The 22,640-nt window shown below is 46.1% G+C and overlaps 1 protein-coding gene across 3 annotated transcripts in view; it reads right to left on the bottom strand.

The window, feature by feature from the left end:
• TMCC2 (transmembrane and coiled-coil domain family 2) overlaps positions 1-13,825 on the bottom strand; it is a 47,555-nt gene extending 33,730 nt beyond the window's left edge. For 2 of the 3 annotated variants that reach the window (XM_074384930.1, XM_003938328.3), the window contains exon 1: positions 12,986-13,825. In XM_074384930.1, coding sequence (XP_074241031.1) covers positions 12,986-13,192 — 207 coding nt within the window. In that variant the 5' untranslated portion in view covers positions 13,193-13,825. Of the gene's footprint in view, positions 1-11,585; positions 11,670-12,985 lie in introns of all 3 variants that reach the window. The other variant, XM_010348964.3, reaches the window with a different exon arrangement.
• Between the last annotated feature and the right edge of the window lie 8,815 nt (positions 13,826-22,640).

Raw genomic sequence — 22,640 nt, forward strand, 5'->3', positions numbered from 1 at the left:
ACGACCAATTCTTTAGCACACACATCAGAACAAGCTATCCAAATGAGTGTCTTTCCCCTTAAACCCAAAGCATAGAGGCCCTGCAACCCAATGCTGCCCTGACCACAGCCTTGCCTCTTAGCCCTGCCACTGAGATTCTCCAGCTGCTTTTCCGGCAAGACTGCTCACAAAGGGGCAGCTGGATGGCCTGCCAGGGCAAGCAACTGTGGTATAATTCCAGACAGCTGCTTCTGTCAGGGGATGGCTTATCCGGCCAGGCTGAGCCCTCTATGAGAGCTTTGGAGCCACTGCGAGGAGGAATGAGACTTGGAGGACCAGGAGACACCTCACACTCTGCAGCTCCTTAGAGGAAAACTCAGAACTCAGCCATTTGGGACTTAATGAGCCATAGCAGGATTTCCTGTGAGGAACAACCCACAATCCTACCAGGCAGCCTAAGTTGTTTAAAAACTGTTCCAAAAAATTACACAGACTGGATTTGCTGTTTCTTCTCCCCCTAGAAATAAACGTACAGAGCAGAAAATCTAGACCATATAGAAACCAAGAAAAAGCAATCTTACAGCTTCTGAATTAGCTGACCCCACTCTTAGGTTACTTTGCAACTCAGGCTTGACTTTGTACAGATGGCTGCACTTACAGCTGGATACAAATAACTATACTATCATGTATTTGCCTAAAATTTTAGGGTTTTCATTTTTCACCTCATCTGAGCATCCCCAGAATCCTTAAAGCAGAAGCCCTTACACCGCCCATTGTACAGACCAGATAAATTACATAATCGCAATTCACCATGAACTAATGGTGTTTCCTTTTAAAGGAGCTTTGTATCCTGCATTATCCCATTTGATTTTCCTAAATAGTAACAAAAGCACCAATTGTAACATCTCCATTTAGAGATGAGGAAATTAGGGCTATCACTATTCCTTCTTGAGAACTGAACTCTGGGGCAGCCCTGGAGATGTTAGGTTACACAATGCCAGGTTTTCCCACAGGAGTTACCATCCCCTCTGGGCCCAACTGAGGCAAGGCCACAGGGCTCACTTGAATCTGTGCTGGAGAGAACCAAGATGTCAACTCTGCCACAGACTTGGAATGGGCCAGGTCCTGCAGCCTGCAGACCAGGGACACGCCAGGACACCTCCCTCTTCCCTTAGCCCCAGGCTGATGCGAGACCTCCCTCCAGGCACTGTGATGGGCCAGCTGGCTCTGGCATTTGCCCAGCTGCCAAATCATCACATTCCATGTTACGAATTGTCTTTCCAGCATTCTATTCCAGGCCCTTTCCTCTTCTCCCTCCATTCCTAAACTGGCTTCTCCAACACTGAGGATCCACTCAGGCAGAGAGAGTTTCTCTTTTAAAGACTTCAGCAGAGGTCCTCGAGTTCTGAGGCATTTTCTTTCCCATATCCTGGGAGTCCAGTGGAGGTGCAGGGGAGAGCTAAAGCAGCCACTAACGTCTGCCATATTGCCTTGGAGCCTAAAGTCTGTGGCCAATTTACTTTTAAAATTTATACAGCTGGGCACGGTGGCTCACGCCTCTAACCCTAGCACTTTGGGAGGCCGAGGTGAGTGGATCACCTGAGGTCAGGAGTTCAAGACCAGCCTGGCCATCATGGTGAAACCCCATCTTTGAAAAAAAAAAAAAAAAAAAAAAAAGAAATAAATTTAAAAAATAAAAAATAAAATAAAATTTATACAACAGCGTTTTTGCAAAGTGCTTTCCGATTTATACTGTCATTCTAATCTGATACTAACCTAATCCCAGGAGCTAGGAATGTGAGACATCACAGCATCAGTCTCTCCATTTTGCAGATGAAGAAACAGAGGACCAGCATGGCTAAGTAGCTCATCCAAGCCACACAGAGGAACCCCCAACTTCTAGTCAAATTTACCTACATGAGCCCATACACTGATTTCAAGACTAAGGTAGACAGGGTATTTGCATGCATCCTGGAATAGTATCAAGGCAGGAGCAAAACCAAAATGGCTGGGTCAAGGGTTGTTAGGTCCTCTGAACTGCAGTTGTGGATCTGCCCATGCCATGCTACAGGGCAAGACCCTCAACTATAAAGTCTTTATTTCTCACCTCCCCGAGCTGTTCTGCAGGTGAAGGAAACCTGGGGAAAGTGAGCAGGAGCCTCCAGGACCTTTGCCCCAGCAGATGGAGGAGTCTATTAAAGTCTATGGCAGGCAGGAGGGAAAGAACATAAAAGGAGTCAAAGAACAATGTGCGGGGAGAGGAGATCGCTCCAAATGAAGGGGGTTTTCCTCACTTGTAAGGAACGAGGCGGGAACAGCAAAGTGACGCATGGGCTGGGCCGCTTCTGCATGTGGGTGTCAGGGAGGAGATGGTTAAGGAGTTTTGACATAACATGGCAAGTGTTAAAAAAAAAAAAAAAAAAAGCTAAGCACATACACACACCCAGCTACAAGTTTCAGAAGTGAGGAAAACCATGGTGACTAGCTTAAGGGAACTTAGCCGCCAACGCAACAGAATGAATGCACCACCTGCTCTGACAACAGGTTCCAGCTCCTAAAATGTCACTTGCTTTTCCACATTGACTTTTGCTTTTCCCTGGCTGCCAGAAACCATTTTGGTAGCCAAACGAAGCCATGTATTAGAGAGCTGAGATGCTTCAGAGTTAGAAGTGGAACACAAACAGGGCTTTTTTTTTTTTTTTTTTTTTTTTTTAATGGAGTTTCACTCTCTGTTGCCCAGGCTGGAGTGCAATGGCGCGATCTCGGCTCACTGCAACCTCCGCCTCCTGGGTTCAAGTGATTCCCGTCTCAGTCTCCCAAGTAGCTGGGATTACAGGCATCTGCCACCACACCTGGCTAATTTTTTGAGTAGAGATGGGATTTCACCATGTTGGCCAGGCTGGTCTTGAACTCCTGACCTCAGGAGATCCATCTGCCTCGGCCTCCCAAAGTGCTGGGGTTGCAGGCGTCAGCCACCACGCCTGGCCAAACAGGGCTTTCATGATCCATAAGACCAAAGCAAGAAGTGCCACCCCCAAAACTGGCCAGAAGTTATGCAGAAAGGAGAGCTTCCCAGGATGACGTGCCCTGGGGAAGGAAGTGAGGGGAGTTTGCTGTCCCACCCCTGGAACTATCTGAAAGGGCAGGAAGTACCCCGCCTCCTTGGGTGGTATTGTCCTTTCAGGAAGAAAGGGAGGACTAGATGGCTTCTGAAAGATCCTTCCTGAGAAGGCTGTGGTTTCTGAACAGTTGGGCTTCATCCGTCTTCCTCCCTGGGTGTGGGTCCCCCAAAGGGGAAGTTTGCTCCAAAATCTGCAAACATAGCTGCATGAATCCCAAACTAAAATGCCTTGGGGTACAGTGTCATTGGCACCATCTGGTTAAAAATGACCAAAAGGGCCGGGCGCGGTGGCTCAAGCCTGTAATCCCAGCACTTTGGGAGGCCGAGGCGGGTGGATCACAAGGTCAAGAGATCGAGACCATCCTGGTCAACATGGTGAAACCCCATCTCTACTAAAAATACAAAAAATTAGCTGGGCATGGTAGTGCGTGCCTGTAATCCCAGCTACTCAGGAGGCTGAGGCAGGAGAATTGCCTGAACCGAGGAGGCGGAGGTTGCAGTGAGCCGAGATCACGCCATTGCACTCCAGTCCGGGTAACAAGAGCGAAACTCCGTCTCAGAAAAAAAAAAAAAAAAAAAAAAAAAAAAAAAAGACCAAAAGTGGTTTCTAATTTTTTTTTATTTTTTGAGATGGAGTCTCGCTCTGTCACCCAGGCTGGAGTACAGTGGCACACTCTTGGCTCACTGCAGCCTCCACCTCCCGGGTTCAAGAGATTCTCCTGCCTCAGACTCCCAAGTAGCTGGGATTACAAGGCGCACAGCACCATGCCCAGCCAATTTTTGTGTTTTTAGTAGAGTCGGGGTTTCACCATATTGGTCATGCTAGTCTCAAACTCCTGACCTTGTGATCTGCCTGCCTCGGCCTCCCAAAGTGCTGGGATTACAAATGTGAGCCACCACTAGTCAAACACTTGGTGTGGTTTCTAAGTTTTACAGGTCCCTGTGTTTTCAACAAATCCCAGGAAAGCTGAAAGTCACACTAAGCTATAGCTAATTATCCCACCTGGCAGCTGACTGAATAGCCCTTCCTCCTACCTAGGTTTGAAATTCCTTCTGCCCTACCAAAGGTATGGCTGTGAGGGTTCAGGGGGGTGACTGGGTCACCCTGAGCTTTTGCCAGCCTAGGTTGCCAACGTTCCTCTATTTATAGGGTCTCTATGGAAACAGGGCCAGCATTAGAGAACTAATCACCGTAAAAACCCAGAGTTCTACTCTCAGGATCCAAACTGGATTGAAGAAGTCTCCAATTGCCCTTAAGAAGCTCTGAATGGGGAGCCTGAGTGGGAGCAGAAGAGGAACCATGACCCCAGGTTTGGTGCTGATGATCACAATGGTATATAGTAAGCAGCTACAACTGTTCAGGCCACTTGGGGTTTCGATTGGAAACCCAGTGATGAAAGATTTTTGGAATCATTTATTTCTTCTCCTGCCTCATAGCTGATATTTAAAAAAAAATCTCAACTCACAGGCAAATAATTCCCCCATTCTCAATTTTATTTTGATACCTCTTTCCTTTATTGCTTAGAGAATTCTGCCCGGAGCCAAAGCAAGTGGAGGAAGGTCCCTCATCCACCATGTCTTTAGGCAGAACTGACTCAGCACACACCAGCATAGAAGACTTTCATTAATGTTCCCAGCATGCTGTGCCCGCTCTCTGCCTCTTTGCATCCTACCCATCCTTCGCCACCTCACCACTCCATAAAGCCCTCTCTGATCACACCGGTCTGCAGCGATCTCGCTCTGCCCTGAACACATAAGCGCTCATTATCTACACCACTCACTCTACAATTAACCGTGTACTGCCTTGTGACATTGCTTCTAGTGCTCTCTCCAACTGTTATCTAACTTCTCACCTGCTGATGGATGGAACCCTTGATGAGAATATGCGTGACTGGACAGCAGGAGCTTTGGTGCCTACATCTTTGTGTCCCTAACATTACCTGGCAGAGGCTTCAACGCAAACATGGAGACTGCTATGTAAATTATTTGTTCATTTATTTTCTGAGCAGACATTACCCAAGCCTCTACAAACCCATCTTACAAAGGTGATTTTAATCCTTAGATAACTACTTTTTCTAAAGACATAACCTTTCACAAAGATTCAAAACACTCCAACAGACTTTTCTTGTGTCTAACTCAGATTCCTTCTGCTGCAGTTTTATAAACCCTCTTCTCACTCTATTATCTTCGTAACTGCCAAGACTGAGTTGGCTTGGAAGGAGATGAACACAGACCAAGGAGTCAGAATGTGTGTGATGTCTTCACAAATGGCTTAGGGAGGGCTCAGGTGGGGGCTCATGTCCTTACAGCCAGCTTTCCCTGGTGGACATCAATCAGTTAACCTAGCTGGAATAAGAAAGCATTTAGTCATTTAGTTTGAAAAGTCAAATAACTGTTTTTCTTTCTTTTTTTGAGAGTCTAACTCTGTTACCCAGGCTGGAGTGCAGTGGCACAATCTCAGTTCACTGCAAACTCTACCTCCTGGCTTCAAGCGATTCTCCTGCCTCAGCCTCCCAAGTGCTGGGACTACAGCGCTCACCACCATGCCCGACTAATTTTTTGTATTTTTAGTAGAGATTGAGTCCCACCATGTTGGCCAGGCTGGTCTCGAACTCCTGACCTCGTGATCCTCCCAAAGTGCTGAGATTACAGGCATGAGTCACCACGCCCAGCCAAATAATTGTTTTTCTAGCACAATCACAAAACATACCTGCTATCCCCCAACAGCTCTGCTCTAACTTCTTACTAGGCATCCCCAAACTTTTCACACAGGGGGCCAGTTCACTGTCCCTCAGACCGTTGGAGGGCCGCCACATACTGTGCTCTTCTCACTGACCACCAATGAAAGAGGTGCCCCTTCCTGAAGTGTGGCGGGGGGCGGGATAAATGGCCTCAGGGGGCCGCATGCGGCCCACGGGCCATAGTTTGGGGACCTATGGACACCTGTCTTAGACCAAGAGAGACTTAAGTGTTTGGCTGACAAAGGTGGACCCTGTCCAGCAATTGCCTCATTCCGAAAATGTACCACGCTAGTCATCTATGGAGATTTCAAAGGTAGATGCCATTTCTTTTTTTTTTTTTGAGACGGAGTTTCGCTCTTGTTACCCAGGCTGGAGTGCAATGGCGCGATCTCGGCTCACCGCAACCTCCGCCTCCTGGGTTCAAGCAATTCTCCTGCCTCAGCCTCCTGAGTAGCTGGGATTACAGGCACACGCCACCATGCCCAGCTAATTTTTAGTATTTTTAGTAGAGACGGGGTTTCACCATGTTGATCAGGATGGTCTCAATCTCTTGACCTCGTGATCCACCCGCCTCGGCCTCCCGGTAGATGCCATTTCTTAAGAGAGAGATGAAAACGGAAATGAGTTTTGAGTTGGCCTTTAAGACCACCACTGAGAAGCTGCCTGAGTCCTTTTCCCCAGCTCCTGAAAACCCCCACGCTTTAAAAACTTCAACCCGAAATTCAGATCCTATCAGATGTTTCAACTCCTTGTTGAAGAAGATTCTTGTTAATGGGATTGGCAGTGAAGACACAATTAGATACACAAAAAGAGGCACATTCTGTAAATACTGAGCCTGCAAGACAGTTCCCACTAGAACAACTAGGGCAGCTGGGAATTAATCTAGAACTCAATGTGTGCCAGGAGAACAGGGAGCTCCATTTGCCACATGCTTTCCCATAGTCACCAGTTCCTCCAGAGCCCACATACAGGGCTGCTCAGAATATTACTGAAGGCTGGAGGGGGTGGGCATGGGGTAATCCTGGACTTTCCAACCCTCTGCCTGCCTCACATAAGGTACAAACTGGACAAAACAGGTAGCCAGCATTCGGACTACCCTCCATTGTTCCTGATCATTCTAGTCAAACAGGGCAATCGCCCTACAAAAGCCCTGGCTACCTCACTTCCTCCATTTAGAAAGTCCCTCAGCTCTTGTTTGGTAATTAATGTCCTACCCCTTCTTTAAAATCTTGCTCTAGGCCAGCACAGTGGCTCACACCAGTAATCCCAGCACTTTGGGAGGCCAAAGAGGGTGGATCACCTGAGGTCAGGAGTTTCAGATAAGCCTGGCCAACATGGTGAAACCCCATCTCTACTCAAAATACAAAATTAGCTGGCGTAGTGGCAGACGCCTATAGTCCCAGCTACTCAGGAAACTGAGACAGGAAAATTGCTTGAACCTGGGAGGCAGAGGCTGCAGTAAGCCGAGATCACGCCACTGCACTTCAGCCTGAGCAAGACAGAATGAGATTCCGTCTCAAAAAAAAATAAAATAAAATAAACCCACCTCTCGTAGAACAACTTTCCTGATTAACACTCATAAGTTTCTAATTGCACTGCATGATGCTCTAAGCACCCTTAAACTTATGTGTATTTCCATGATGGTTTTCTTGCAAGTATTTCATCCTGTTTGACCCGGAAGCTCACCTGGAGGTGAGGCCAAATAACTAATTTCCCATTTCCTTGTTTTTAGGCATATCTCAATTCTACCTTCATTTATCGTAGGTGTCCGGCTCCCACATGAGATTGCAGGAATCTTCAAGCCTTAACATATCTACTGGGGCCTCAAGATGCAGCAGGCCCCCAAAGAGCCATCCCAATCATCAGAACACTCCTAGAGAGCCCCAGAGAATGCACACATCTTCATCTCACCCACATTCTTATGAAGTAGCTTGTCTTCTCCTTCATTTAAAAAATAAGAAAACTCTCCACTCCCACTGCTTCACTTGACTAGCCTTTTAAAAAAACAAAAACTGAGACCTACAAATTTTATCAAACCCTGAGCCTTGAAAAAAAATACATAAGAAACAAACAAAGAACAGAAAACAAGCAGGGGCTTCTCGGGAATGTCAATTTTTTTTCTTGACTTGGGTAGACAAGGTGTCTGTTTTGCTTCTGTTATTTAAACTGCACACGTTTTCAGGCACTTTTATATGCATGTTTCACGATTTAATTCAGCAGTACCTTTCCTGCTGAAGGTGATCAGTATCTGCTGACTGCATAAACCCTTCTCTAGTAGGCTCTAGGCAGGAGCGCTAAAGGAACACGGGCCACTCATGGGGTGGGGAGGAAGCTGCCTGTGACCACCAGGAAAGGCGGAGATCCAGCAGAGAGAACCACACAGGACTCAGTTGTGACTTTCTCTCAGATATCTGGCTTTGAATTGTTTTTCCTGCTCTTCAGTAAGTAGGCAGGAAGACCAGTGTATGGTGTGCTTTGAACATGAGCTGGGACCCAAATGAGTCTTGAGTCAAAAGTGCTTCAGACCAGGAGGGGAATGATGGAATTTGGAGCTCCCCCTTTTTCTTCAGGGAAAGATACTAATACTGCTCAGAAATCTCTGGGGAAATTACTTAAAGGGGCTTTTGTGAGAGGAAAGAGAATCTCAGGGAAAGTCCAGGGGAAGGCTGGTGGCCAACATTCCCAGACGTTTCCTTTCAGGAAAGGCTCAGTTCTTCCTGATGCACAAGGGGTGAGAGAGGTGGGGAGGTCGGTCATTTCCTCTGCTGCCTTCAGGCTTCCATCACATATCAGGATAGGACCAGCTCACTCTTATGCTTGGCCACTCATCCTAGGCCTCAGAAGTATCTACGACACATTGTGTTTGGTTTCGTTTGTTTTTTTTGTTTTTTGAGACAGGGTCTTACTCTGTAGCCCAGGCTGGAGTGCAGCGGCATGATCACAGCTCACTGCAGATTCAACCTCCTGGACTCAGGCGATCTTCCCACCTCAGCCTCCCAAGTAGCTGGGACTACAGGTGTGTGCCACTGCACTTGGCTAATTTTTGTATTTTTGTTAAACACAGGATTTTACCATGTTGGCCAGGCTGGTCTCGAACTCCTGTCCTCAAGTGATCCACCCACCTCAGCCTCCCAAAGTGCTGGGATTACTGGCATGAGCCACCCACCGTTCCCAGCCCATATGCTGTATTTTCAACAGGAATGTGTGCTCCCTGTCTGCAGTATTCCCCTAGGCTCCCCATCTCCTCCCATATGCAATGGAACTGGTTTTCTCACTGTAGAATTCTGGTGTACTTTTGGTCAGCCAGCACTCTCTGTGGCTAGCAAACCCAGCATCTCCTCCCAACAAGCAGGGAATCTGTTAGCAGCACAAGACTGGACAATAAGGACAAATGAATGGAGACATGAACTTGAGTGGTTCAACAGGAATCCAGGTTGCAAGTTGCTGAAGAATGTTACGCTCCTGTTGCAGGAGTGTCTACTGATATTTTCTCCAAAGGTCCCACAGGTGTACGGAACAGTTGAGAAGACCCTCAATACATCTACATGAGCCTCCTGTAAGGCAATGTCCATTTTTAGGTTACTTTTCAATTACAGTTTTAAAATTGCCGCTTAACTACTAGTTTTCATTGGTCCTTCCCACCCTATAATCAGATCCCAGGCTACTGTGGCAGAAATTTACAGTGCACACAGTAGGATGGTCCACAGTGCTGAAGGACCAGAGGGCGACCACAGGAGCCCCTGAAATCTCTGGCCGTCACTAGTTAAACGTCATTCAGATCTCTTTGGCAAAGATAAAAATTCTCTCCTCAGGCCGGGCGTGGTGGCTCACGCCTGTAATCCTACCACTTTGGGAGGCCAAGGCGGGTGGATTGCCTGAGCTCAGGAGTTCAAGACCAGCCCGGGGAAAACAGTGAAACCCCATCTCTACTAAAAATACAAAAAATTAGCCAGGTATGACGGCGGGCACCTGTAATCCCAGCTACTCAGGAGGCTGAGACAAGGGAATTGCTTGAACCTGGGAGGCAGAGGTTGCAGTAACCAGAGATTGCACCGTTACACTCTAGCCTGGGCAACAAAGTGAGATTACGTCTCAAAAAAAAAAAAAAAAAAAAAAAAAAAAAAAAAAAAAAAAAAAACTCTCCTCTTCCCCAACCGCTATTTTTTCCCCTCCTTTCTCAAGATGATTTCTTCCAATGCACTTAATTCATCACAGTGCCTGGAGCTGTCATGAGAAAACAGAAGTGGGACTAAGGGACCAAAAGTTCCCATCTCCAGAGTTTAAAATGAAAACAAAAGCAAACCAGAACTCCTTATCTGCCTTGACCAAACACAGGTACAGGGTAGGGAGCACTAAAAATTAAACACCCTTCTGTGGTACCACCATCAAATCTAAAACAAGTCAACTTCTACCCAGTTCCTGAGCCAATAAGGGAATTTTTCCATCGCTGAAAAACTGTGCCAGCATTGGAAAACAACTTTTCTAGCACTGGAAGGCAAGTCTGGAGGGGCGGGGCACCACGGCTCACACCTGTAATCCCACCTGTTTGGGAGGCTGAGAAGGGAAGATCAGAGCCCAGGAGTTCGAGACCAGCCTAGGCAACATAGTGAGACCTTGCCTCTATAAAAGATTTAAAAATTAGGCAGGTATGGTGGCGTGCTCCTGTAGTCCCAGCTACTTTAGGACACATTCCAATATTCCTAGTCCCTTTCCCCAGAAAAAGGCTCAGAAAAGTTGAGTGATTTGCCTGAGACCACACAGCAAATCAAATTGTGAAAGTCCCCAAGTCATCTGGTTGCAAGTCCCTTGCGCCCTGTAGTAAACATGTTGTGATGAAGCAGACAGAGATAAACAGGAAAAGCCCTGCTTGTCTCCCTGCGCTCCCACAAGCAGGCTGCAGCTGGGTTTTCTGCTCCTTGCTGGGGCCACATTGCTGTGTTCAGTAGTTTTTGTCTGGGGGGTAAGGGGAAGCTTCCTTTTCTTGCACCTGATTTCAATTCTGGTTGAGGGAAATTCAGCAGTTAATATCAGTGTACAGTTTACTACAGTTACTACATCTGCCCCTGACCAGAATGAGGGCATCACCAAACAAAAAAAAAAAAGGAAGAAAGAAAGATGATATAGGAGAGTAGAAATGAACAAGCTTAAGGCAATCCTGTCTACGGAGATACTGCAGCCCCCGTGCCATGACAAGCCCATCTTCCTTATGAAGGCAACTGGGGGAAATAAATGGAGAAAACAGTTTCCACTGCTGTTCTGAGCTGAAAAGTAGGGGAATTTCCAAAGCTGCCTCTCATAGACGTAGCTGAGGGTTTCATTTGGTCAAAGAATCAGGGTTTGTGCTGGCCAGACTCATCTGGACCGGCTCAGAATGGGGTTGCTGCAGAAGGCTAGCCTGCTCCCCACAACAGCATTAAAGGGACCCCTTCCCCCTCACCGTCTCACTTAAAACAGAAACCACACCTCCTGCTCACAAGGGACGGACTCGGGGGTGACAGCAGAGATAAACACCAAGGGCCTGACGAAAGCTCAAGCTTCCTGTGCAGAGAGCCTATCCCACAGAGATCCTCTAGACATGAGGCTAGCTATGAAGCCCTGAAAAGGACGGTAGCAGAACCAGAGGTCAGATTTGAATCATTACTGCAAAATTTTAAAAGCACACACAAGGACCTAGTTGTCCCCCTTTTCACTCCTCCCCAAGGCACACGGACAGGTAACATACACGGGTAAAAGCACACACTCACCTGCGCTCTGACTTCCTGACTCTGAGCCGCTCAGGCCAAACGAGGAATGTCATTGGCTTATTCTGGCGAGCTCCTTTGCGGCGGCTGCCGTAGGATACAGGCTTTATTAAATGTAACGGAGTCCTTTCCGTTCCCCCAGCCCAGACCCCGCACCTTCTCTGGAGAAAATAACTGTGAGGTATCAATCTCCAAGGCACCTAAGTTCCTTCCTTGGGCTGACATCTCGCTCAGCCCGACGGTGAGCTGGCTTAAGAAGCCTGAGCCTGCAGTCCCTGTGGCAGTTCCTGCAAAGGTGCATTATTTATCTCAGCTGCTGTTTTAATTGATAGAGATATATTCAACACAGCTCGCCAATTGTTTCCGCAACCTCAGGCCAGAAAATAAACAGCTCCATGTGAGCAGTTCTTTCGGTTTCTGGTTCTAGCTGCCGGCTCAGCATGTATGCAACTTGAACTGAGGCCCCAAACCAGCCCAAGCACTGCTCCACCACCTGTCAGTTCTCCACCCTGGGGGTTGGTTCAGGAGGCAGGCAGAGATCTCCAAGCACTATCTTAACCTCTGGCTCCACCTAACGGCAGGAAATCCACACACCCCCGTTCCCAGACCGGCAAACTGAGCTGCATCCAGGAAGGCGCTCAAAGATCCCAATGGGGCTGGGCGCGGTGGCTCACGCCAGTAATCCCAGCATTTTGGGAGGCTGAGGTGGGAGGATCACCTGAGGTCAGAAGTTCAAGACCAGCCTGGCCAACATGGCGAAACCCCGTTTCTACTAAAAATACAAAAATTAGCCGGGCGTGGTGGCATGTGCCCGTAATCCCAGCTACTCCGGAGGCTGAGACAGGAGAATTGCTTGAACCCAGGAGGCAGAGGTCGCAGTGAGCCGAGATCACGCCATTGCACTCCAGCCTGGGCGACAGAGCAAGACTCTGTCTTACCAAATTTAAGAGAAACAAAAAGGGGGGGCACCCAAAGATCCCACTGGGAAGAGACTTACTCAGCAAAGAAAAGTAATGGTCACCTGCTTGGCCTCCCATGTTGCAATTTCTAACTCCTGCCATCCTACAGGAAGGAAAGTGATGTCCACTTTTTTGGTTAGCATCTTGGATTTCTCCAGCCCTTTGCGAATACCACTTCACACACATTATTCAAGCAATCTCGGATGGGTGAGTCACTAAAACGTTTGCTGAATAATGGGGAACAAACACAGAGAGCTGAAATGGAGCTGAAAGAGGCACAAACGGTACCTGACGTGCCTCCTGGGGTGCCAGCCAAGCATCCGCTCATCCCCTCCGACCTTTGCCTGGCTTCCTCCCTCACTTTTATCCTGTTAAAGCACTTCTGCGTGCGGTGGCGAGAGCTAAGTCGCGGGCTGGGCTTGCCGGGGGATGGTCTGCGCTCACCTTTAAATCAGGAGGCTTGCTTCGGGGACCTGGGTTGGGCGCCGCGGCAGCGCCGGCGTCCGAAGTTGGCCCGCCAGCAGAGTTAGCACCCGTGGTCTCCCCAGGCCGGAGGTCCGCGCCCGGCAGGTGGGAAGCGGCATCTTCCAGCCCAGCTCCATCCTCCTCCCCCTGTTGTTGCTGCAGCTCGTCCGATTTGCACCTCTTCATGATGTATGTGGGTCGGCAAGGGGAATCTGTCCTTCCAGCGCGCCGTCTTGGGGAAGACCGCACCCCCTCTTATGCTCAGAAATGAGGCCTGGGGTCTAAATTATTAATAAGCAGGGGAGATGGCAGACCACAATTTCTTAAAAAATAAAAAATAAAAAATCTTAAAGGTCGGTGAAGGAGGGGCGAGAAAGGGAGCCTTGGTTACAGCTTGGAATAGTTCATTTCGACCTGGGCAGCGAAGGCAGGTCACAGTCGAGGCTGGGCAGCAGGAATCCTTGGGCAGTCATTGCAGGAGGGAGGCGGGAGACAACCCCCGGCCCCCAAACTTTCTGCTTCAGGGCACCGGCAGGATAGAGAGGAGCTGGGCGGCACAGCGCATCCCTCCGGGTCTGCCGGGCTGCGGGGCGAGGCGGGGCGCGGGGCAGCCGGCCGGGCAGGTCCTAGTCGGCCGCCCACGGCGCGGGCTGCGGCCCCCGGCCCTGCCACCGGCCCCCGCCCAGCATGGGCCGGCAGCGGAGCCCGCAGCGCGCCCGGCCCCTGCTCCGGCCCGCGCGCCCCGCTCCCCGCCCGCCGCGCTGCCTGCTGCAAAGCCGCGGCCGCGGCCCGAGCCCGCGGCGAGCGCGCAACCTACCCCGCCCGGCTGCCTCCGCCCGGGAGCAGGAAGGCGAGGCTAGGAGGGAGTGACAGCGGCAACCGGCCAATGGGAAGCCCGTGGGGCTGAGGGGGCGTCGCGCGGCCACGTTTTTAGGGTTGGTTGCACCGTGCGATCCCCCAGGAGAGGGCTGGAGGGCGACGCTGCTGCGTTTTTGCATTGCGGAGAGCGGGCTGTCACTCAGTGGCGGGGGTGGCGGGCGTGGGAGTCGCAGTTTCGGCGCCTGCTTGAGGGACCCTGCCAGGGAAGGCTCGCCCGGGATTTCCTCCACCCATTCGCTTTATTTGGCGAGAAGGGGCACAAGAGGGATGTTTATTGTCACTGCTTTTTGGGGCTCTAACTCTGCACCTTATATACGTAAGGGAGACACCTATCGCCTCCAGGATACTTGGTCTGAGTCAAACCTGTGCCTACATTCAGAGCTGCAAATGGTAAAGGGAGGGGGTGTTCTCTCCTCATCGTCCGGTCCCAGGCTTTAAGTGCGTATTTCTTAATGAGACTTGACTTGGCTTTATGCTCAGAAATTGGGAAGCATTTCATATAAAAACACAATAACATGTGAGAGTTCCTTACAAACTGTGAAGCAGCTTTTAAATAAGAAAGGGTATTAATGGCAGGAGGTTGCTACATATAGAAGTGTAGAAAAGGAATGCTGTTTCTCTTTGCATAAATCTCAGCCAAACTGTGCTGAGTAATCTGGAAGCAGAAGAGAGCAAACGTTGGGGTTACCAAGATATGGAGAGTAGTAATAATAACAACCGCATCTGAACGCCTGTTGTATGTCCTGTGGACACAATGGATTTTACTCATCCAGCAACCAGTGGTTCTCAAAATGTGGTCCTTGGACTAGCAGCATCAGCATCACCCGGGAACTTGACAGAAATGCAAATTCTTGGCCACCAGCCAGACCTACAGAATCAGAAGTAGTGAGCCAAGAAATCTGTTTTGACAAGCCCTTCAGGTAATTCTGACACACGCTACCCTTTGGGAACCACAGGCCTAGACAGTGAAGGGGCCACACGATCTCTAAAGGATTTTACAGTTTACCAATCTCTTTCACACCCATCGTGCCATTCCAGCCTCACTTCAGTTTCACTAATCGGAGTCTCTTTACTCTCTGTTCTGTCATCTTCCCATTCCAACCACTCATTTTAATGTGTATCCTAGAAGAGACTAATTTGTTAAGAATTTACTTCAGCCAAGCAGCTACTTTCTAAACTAGGCAGCTCCACTTTTAGAAGATAGGAATTTAGGATGGGCTGGGAATGTAGAACCACCCCCCACATCTACCACAAAGAATCGAGCACAATGTGGAAACACAAAGCTATAAGCCTTTATTTAGCATTTTCAATGGTGAGGGGATGGCAGGATGCCAGTGTAGACCGTGGGCAGGAGTAGACAGAACCGGTGGGGGCAGGTTCCCATGGTGCAAGGTTTCAAGCAGAGGAATATACTGCTCTCTGCCTGTCTTGGCCCAGATAAGTGCAGAGGCCCCAAAGATCCCGAGCAAAGTTTTGAGGGGCACGTGGTGGCCAGCAAATGGTGAGCATGCACTGACACATGTTCATGACCTGACTCGAAGCTGAAGGAAAGTGAAGGGATTTGGTTTAAGGAAGGGATTTGGTTTCATTTAAGGAAGCAGAGAGCATTATAATTATGAATTATGCCTCATTTCTATACTAGATAAAAGTTGGTCTTAAGTTTGATTTGTATATTATCATTTACATACAGCATGACAGCCAAATTTTCTACTTGTGCTCATATTTGCAACTTGTGAGACAGGTCAGCAAAAAAGTCTGCGCTGTGTTTCATTTCATAAAATCAGCTAATACTTTACATTCCATTTCGAAAAGGCAGCATAGCATAATTGTTAAGAGCTCAGGCTCTGTAGCCAGACTGGGGACAAATCCTAGCTCTGCTCTTCACTGACCATGTGAGTGGGGACAGGTTATCTAACCTCTTCATGCCCCAGTTTCCCAGTTATTTGGAAGTAGTGATAATGACCGTACCTACCATATAGGGTGTTGGGTAATATATGTAAAGCACTTGGCCATTGCCTAGCAAAGAGTGAGGGCCATAGCTATGACCATAGATGTCATCCAGTTTCAAAAGTGTTACATGTTTCACTCCAACAGTTCTGTCTTTGGAAGTTCAAATGTGTCCCACCAATTTCTGACTTTCACTAAGTGTCATATTATGGTATAAATATGCTACTGCCAAGGAAGTTTGGATAACAAGTCTGCGTGGAGACCTGAGTGACCTATAACCACCAGTTTGAAGCCAATGGCAAATTTTTATTAGCTGCAGTAAATTCTTGAGCACCTAAGAAAATCAGACTTGAAAGTACTTTGGTTGGTTGAAATTTTGCTTAAAGGATTGGATCATTCTATCGTTCTATGTTTCTTTGGGAAAATATAGGCACAAAGTAAGTTTTGATATTCAAGATAAGACAAAAGTTTGCAGAGTGATCCTATTTGCTATGTAGGAGTCACATTTCCATTCTCTTTTGGCACGATTAGTTAATTATAAGTAAATAACATAGTATAGTGGGAAGAACATTGGTCTTGGTGTCAGAAAAGTCATGTAAACATTCTGGTCCAGTTACTTCTTATGAGCTTAACCTCTTTCATCCTCGGTTTTCTCGTCTATAAACAGAGGCTAATAGTATCTATCCTCTCCAGTTATTGTGAGGATTAAGGTAGACAGTACATGTGAACATGCTTGACACATGGTATATATGCAGTAAACCTAAGTGAAACAAAACTGATTAACTTGTCCAAGCTCCCTGTATGCCATATGAGAAAGGCAGAATTATCCCACTAAGCTGAATGCTTTTTGTGAACAGAAATCCCAGTTACACTAATGAAAGGGAGCGCTCTGGTAGCATCAAATTTGCTAAACCAATAAGTATATAAACAAGGTGTGTAAAGGGCAGAATTATGAAATCCTGCTCTCTTGTCAACACCCAGTTCATTTAGTTTGATAAATGGTTGAAGGTTTCATTATAGAGGATAAGGTGCCAAGATCAACAAAGTGTAGAGTAGGGTTTTGTTTTGTTTCTTTTTGTAAAAGCAGTAAGGTCTGAGAAAAGGCTTCTCTTTTTGCCAGTAGTAAGAAGCTTGTAGATTATCCAAGGCAATTTTATTTCCTATTCCACAGCAATACTTTTTTTTTTTTTTCTTTTTGAGGGGGAGTTTCACTCTCGTTACTGAGGCTGGAAAGCAATGGTGCAATCTCGGCTCACCGCAACCTCCGCCTCCTGGGTTCAAGCAATTCTCCTGCCTCAGCCTCCGGAGTAGCTAGGACTACAGGCACGCATCACCATGCCCAGCTAATTTTTGTATTTTTAGTAGAGACGGGGTTTCACCTTGTTGACCAGGATGGTCTTGATCTCTTGACCTCGTGATCCACCCGCCTTGGCCTCCCAAAGTGCTGGGATTATAGGCATGAGCCACGGCGCCTGGCCCCACAGCAATACTTTAAAAAATATTTAGGCTGGGTGAAGTAGCTCATGCCTGTAATCCCAGCACTTTGAGAGGCTGAGGCAGGCAGATCACCTGAGGTCAGAAGTTCTAGACCAGCCTGGCCAACATGGTGAAACCCCCATCTCTACTAAAAATACAAAAACTAGCCAGGTGTGGTGGCAGGTGCCTGTAATTCCAGCTACTTAGGAGACTGAGGCAGGAGAAATGCTTGAACCCAGGAGGTGGAGGTTGCAGTGAGCTGAGATTGCACCACTGCACTCCAGCCTGGGCAACAGAGCAAGACTCTGTCTCAAAAAAAAAAAAAAAAAAATTAAACATCAAATGGATAAGTGGCTCTCAGTGCACTATTTTAAGATTTAACATACTGAGTAGAGTGATTCAAAGGTAAAAGTACTCTCTAGAGGGACCAGATATAATAATTTTGATCACTGCATTTGATACCAATATCATTGCACCGACCACTTCCACTCAATGCACTCCTTAAAAGAAATTGAGTTCTGTTGGATTAGGAGAAGTAAACTATGCAAATAATCCTTAGGAAGATTGTCTAGATTGTTGATGATGTCACAATCCCACCAACTAAGTACAGGCTTTTTATTGGCTATTGTAAAAGGAAGGGAGGACCAGGAAGGCTCTGCCTCACTCCTGATTGGAGAAAGCTCTTAACCTAAACTGAATTTCATCCTATTTTTAAAAATCTTTTATATATGTATATATATATGTATATATGTATATGTATATATATATGTATATATGTATATGTATATATATATGTATATATATATATATACACACATATATATATATACACATACATATATATATATAACACGGGGTTTCACCATATTGGCCAGGATGGTCTCGATCTCCTGACCTTGTGATCCACCCGCTTCGGCCTCCCAAAGTGCTGGGATTACAGGCATGAGCCATCATGCCCGGCCCATTTTTATCCTATTTTTTTACTTGAAATGTGCTCAGCAGCATTTTCCACATTATTACCTTTTTCCATATTATTCCATATGTTATTAGTCATATTCCATATGTTTAAGTAAATACTTTAAATGACTGCTTAATGTTCTATCAACTAAAGATAGCATGGTTTAACTACTATCCACCTTACTCTTTGACATAGTTGTCTTGATTTTTTGCCTTTAGAAATAAAGCTGCTATTACTATATTTATGCAGAAATTGTGTACATTATTTCATTCAAAACACAGAGTATCTGATACCAAACTGGCAATGTTTTAAAGGAGTAAGCAAACCCAGATTACTAACCTCATGATAATCTCTCTCACAGTGCCCCTAAGACTTACACAGGAGATTCCAATATCTGTTTCATTCCTGGGGTGGGTGACTCTCCTATATGTAATATGAAAAAGCTAGAAGTTCCTGCTTCTCATTTCAGGTAGGATGGATATTCTTTATTCTGCTTGCTCCTCTGTAGTGGAAGAAAAAAATGATAATCATGGCCATGAACAGAGGAGGTCTGTGAAGCATAAACTTAAACCCTGATTGTACTACTATGTGTGAAAGCCTGGGACTGGTAAAATGACTGCTTTGTGCCCTTTCCCATCTATATAGGGAATCCATACAAACCTCTGGACAATCTGTTACTTAAAGCTGAAAATTCTAGACCTTAAAAGGAGAGAGAAAATGTCAGCTTTACTCAGAGAGAATCAATTGTTTATTATTTTACATCTGAAAATAAATATCTATGGGCAGTTCTATGTATTATCCTATGTGGTACTTTTTTTTTTTTTTTTTTTTTTTTTTTTTTTGAGATGGAGTTTCGCTCTTGTTACCCAGGCTGGAGTGCAATGGCGCAATCTCGGCTCACCGCAACCTCTGCCTCCTGGGTTCAGGCAATTCTCCTGCCTCAGCCTCCTGAGTAGCTGGGATTACAGGCACGTGCCACCACGCCCAGCTAATTTTTTGTATTTTTAGTAGAGATGGGGTTTCACCATGTTGACCAGGATGGTCTCGATCTCTTGACCTTGTGATCCACCCGCCTCGGCCTCCCAAAGTGCTGGGATTACAGGCTTGAGCCACCGCACCCGGCTCCTATGTGGTACTTTTATATAATAGTAAGAGCAAGTGTCTAGCATTTAAAGAGAGCCACAGGTGTTCAACATTTTGCTAGAAACCTTGTGAACACTCTCCTGAAACAACCCTACAAGGTAAGTATTATTCCCACTCTACAAATGAGAAAATAGGTTTAGAGAAGTTACAGCATTTACAAATAGGTCCAAGATCTGTGCTCAGCTCTGTCTGACTCTAAAGCAAGGTTGTTCAACCCCCAGCCCATGGGCCACATGCAACCCAGGATGGCTTTGAATGAGACCCAACACAAATTTGTAAACTTTCTGAAAATGTCATGTGAAGCTGGGTGCAGTGGCTCACACCTGTAATCCTAGCACTTTGGGAGGTCGAGGCAGGCAGATCACCTGAGACTGGGAGTTCGAGACCAGCCTGACCAACATGGAGAAACCTCATCTCTACTAAAAATAAAAAATTAGCCGGGCATGGTGTCACATGCCTGTAATCCCAGCTACTTGGGAGGCTGAGGCAGGAGAATCACTTGAACCCAGGAGGCGGAGGTTGCGGTGCGCTGAGATCGTACCACTGCACTCCAGCCTGGGCAACAAGAACGAAACTTCATCTCAAAAGAAAAAAAAAAAAAAGAACGTGGCTGGGCAAGGTGGCTCAGGCCTGTAATGCCAGCATTTTGGCCAGTCACCTGAGGTCAGGAGTTCAAAACCAGCCTGGGCAATATGATGAAAGTCCATCTCTATGTAAAATACAAAAAATTAGCCCAGCGCGGTGGCGGCTGCCTGTAATTCCAGCTACTCAGGAGGCTGAAGCAGGAGAATCACTTGAATCTGGGAGGCAGACGTTGCAGTGAGCTGAGATCGCACCACTGCACTCCAGCCTGGAAGCAAGAGTGAAACTTCATCTCAAAAAAAACAAAAAACAAACAACAACAACAACAACAACAACAAAACATCATGTACTCAGAAGCATGTTCAACATTATTTCATGTTTCACTATTACATTTTCCCTTTTTTCTTTTTCTTTTTCTTTTTTTTTTTTTAGCTTATCGGCTATCAGTAGTTTATGTGTGGCCCAAAACAATTCTTCTTTCAGTGTGACCCAGGGAAGCCAAAAGATTGGACACCTCTGCTCCAAGCCTAAAAGCCTAATAGCTCACCTTTTCACAACTATAATTTTGAGTCACTTTATGGTAAGTAATACTCTAATGAATATTAGTCTGGAGTTCTCTACATTCATTCACATATATTTATGAAGACACATCATGTACAAAGGCTTTACAAGATGCTTATAGAGGATACAGTAAAATAAAAGACATTGGTCCCTGCCTTAAAGTTCAGTTGGGGAGATGAAATAGAGATGAAATTGTCAATTAACAGCACAAGATTGAAATGGTAATGCCTGCCAACACTCCCCAGGGGGAGATAATTAGGTACCAAGGTCCAGAGAAGGAGATCTCTGTGAGGGATCAAGATAATGCCAAAAAGAGGTGTTTACACATATTCATCCATATCATGAATATTCAAAGGATGAAATATTGCTTTAGGATGATTCTAATTCTTTTAAGTAAGGAAGAACTAAATAACATCTTGAAAATAGAACATTTGATATTTGGATCTCTTTTAAATCTGCATGCTATAGTTTTATGGCATATTAAAGTAGAATTATTTCTCTTCTCTTTATTCTCTGAGACTGTAGGGTAGTGTTTCTGAAAGTATGGTTCATGCACTACCAGCAACATAATCACCTTGAAATTTAGTTATATATGCAGATTCCCAGGCCCCATTCCAACCTGATAGAATCAGAATTCCTGAGGGTGGAGCCCAAAACTCTGCTGTTTAGACAAGTTTCCTAAGTGATATGTGCATTGAAGTTTGAGAAACACTGGTGTAGGAGAAGACTTGGTTGATCACATTTGTTGATAGATTTATGAATTAGTTGAGCACATGCTATGTGCATGACATACCTTTTCATTTAGTCCATAAAACAAACTTTGTAAGTTCAGTATCATTTTACAGATAATGAAACTGAGGCTCAAAGAGGATAGAAAACTTGCCTTAGGTAACCTGGCTAGAAAGAGATGGCCAAATCACTTCTGCTTCCTTTCAATGTCCATACTTTCTCCACAATGTCCACTGTACTGTTAGCCTAGACTATGTATAGTCTAATTATAGACTAATAATAACAACTATCATTTGAGTTCCTAATAATGTGCCATATAATTTAGATCTAAACCTTTCAATAGCCTCACATGGTATTCTTGCCATGTAAGATAACTAAGAGAGACATATTAACATACAATCTCAATATCACCTTCCACCAGTTGGAATAGAGCTTTCTTATTTTAGTATGACTTTTCCTCACTTTTTCTTCCTGACAGTTCCTGAAACCTTTTCAGCTCTCTCAGGGCTTCCTTTCCTTGGTGTCCTGGAAGGACCCACTGAGGAGGGAGAATCGCTTGAACCTGGGAGGCAGAGGTCACAGTGCGCTGAGATCACACTATTTGCATTCCAGCCTGGGCAACAGAGCAAGACTCTATCTCAAAAAAAAATAATAATAATAATAATAACGAAAAACCTGAAACTACCTAAATGTCCCAACCCTTTTTCACTGAGATCGGAACGGTAAACCATGAGCCATTCTAACTGAAGTCTAGCCTTCAGTTCTAACAGGCACCACACTTTTTTCCAACACGAGAATGAAGAGTTGCTCTGAAATTAAGAAGAAAATATCAGTTGTTTGAAAAACCTTCTGCTGATCTTGTGACTTCAATAAGAAAAAGACAACTTAATTGAGGAAGTCTCTCGTGAGAAGGGGAATCACACCATCCATGTGAGATATTATTCTGGACTATGCATCCTTATGTCATAAACCATTTTCAGGCATCCTCATATGGCTCTGGGGCATACCCAAGCAGATATAGGGACAAAAGGCTGTTTTCATTAATGAGTCCACCCAGGCTCTTCTCATATCTCTCACAGGGTGCTGGTGAGAGAAGATAGTACTCCCTTTCAACGGGCAATGACACAGTGCAGTTCTTTTTTTTTTTTTTTTTTTTTTTTTAATAAAGGCGGGATTTCACCATGTTGGTCAGGCTGGTCTTGAACTCCCAACCTAGGTGATCCGCCCGCCTTGGCCTCCAAAGTGCTTGGATTACAGGCATGAACCACCATGCCTGGCTGACATAGTGCAGTTCTATCAGAGGGCAGTTTAGTACTACAGAGCTACAACCATATAGATGTTTATACTCGTCCCCTTAGT

This window comes from Saimiri boliviensis, chromosome 14 (genome assembly GCF_048565385.1).
Source record: "Saimiri boliviensis isolate mSaiBol1 chromosome 14, mSaiBol1.pri, whole genome shotgun sequence".
Taxonomy (NCBI): Eukaryota; Metazoa; Chordata; class Mammalia; order Primates; family Cebidae; genus Saimiri; species Saimiri boliviensis.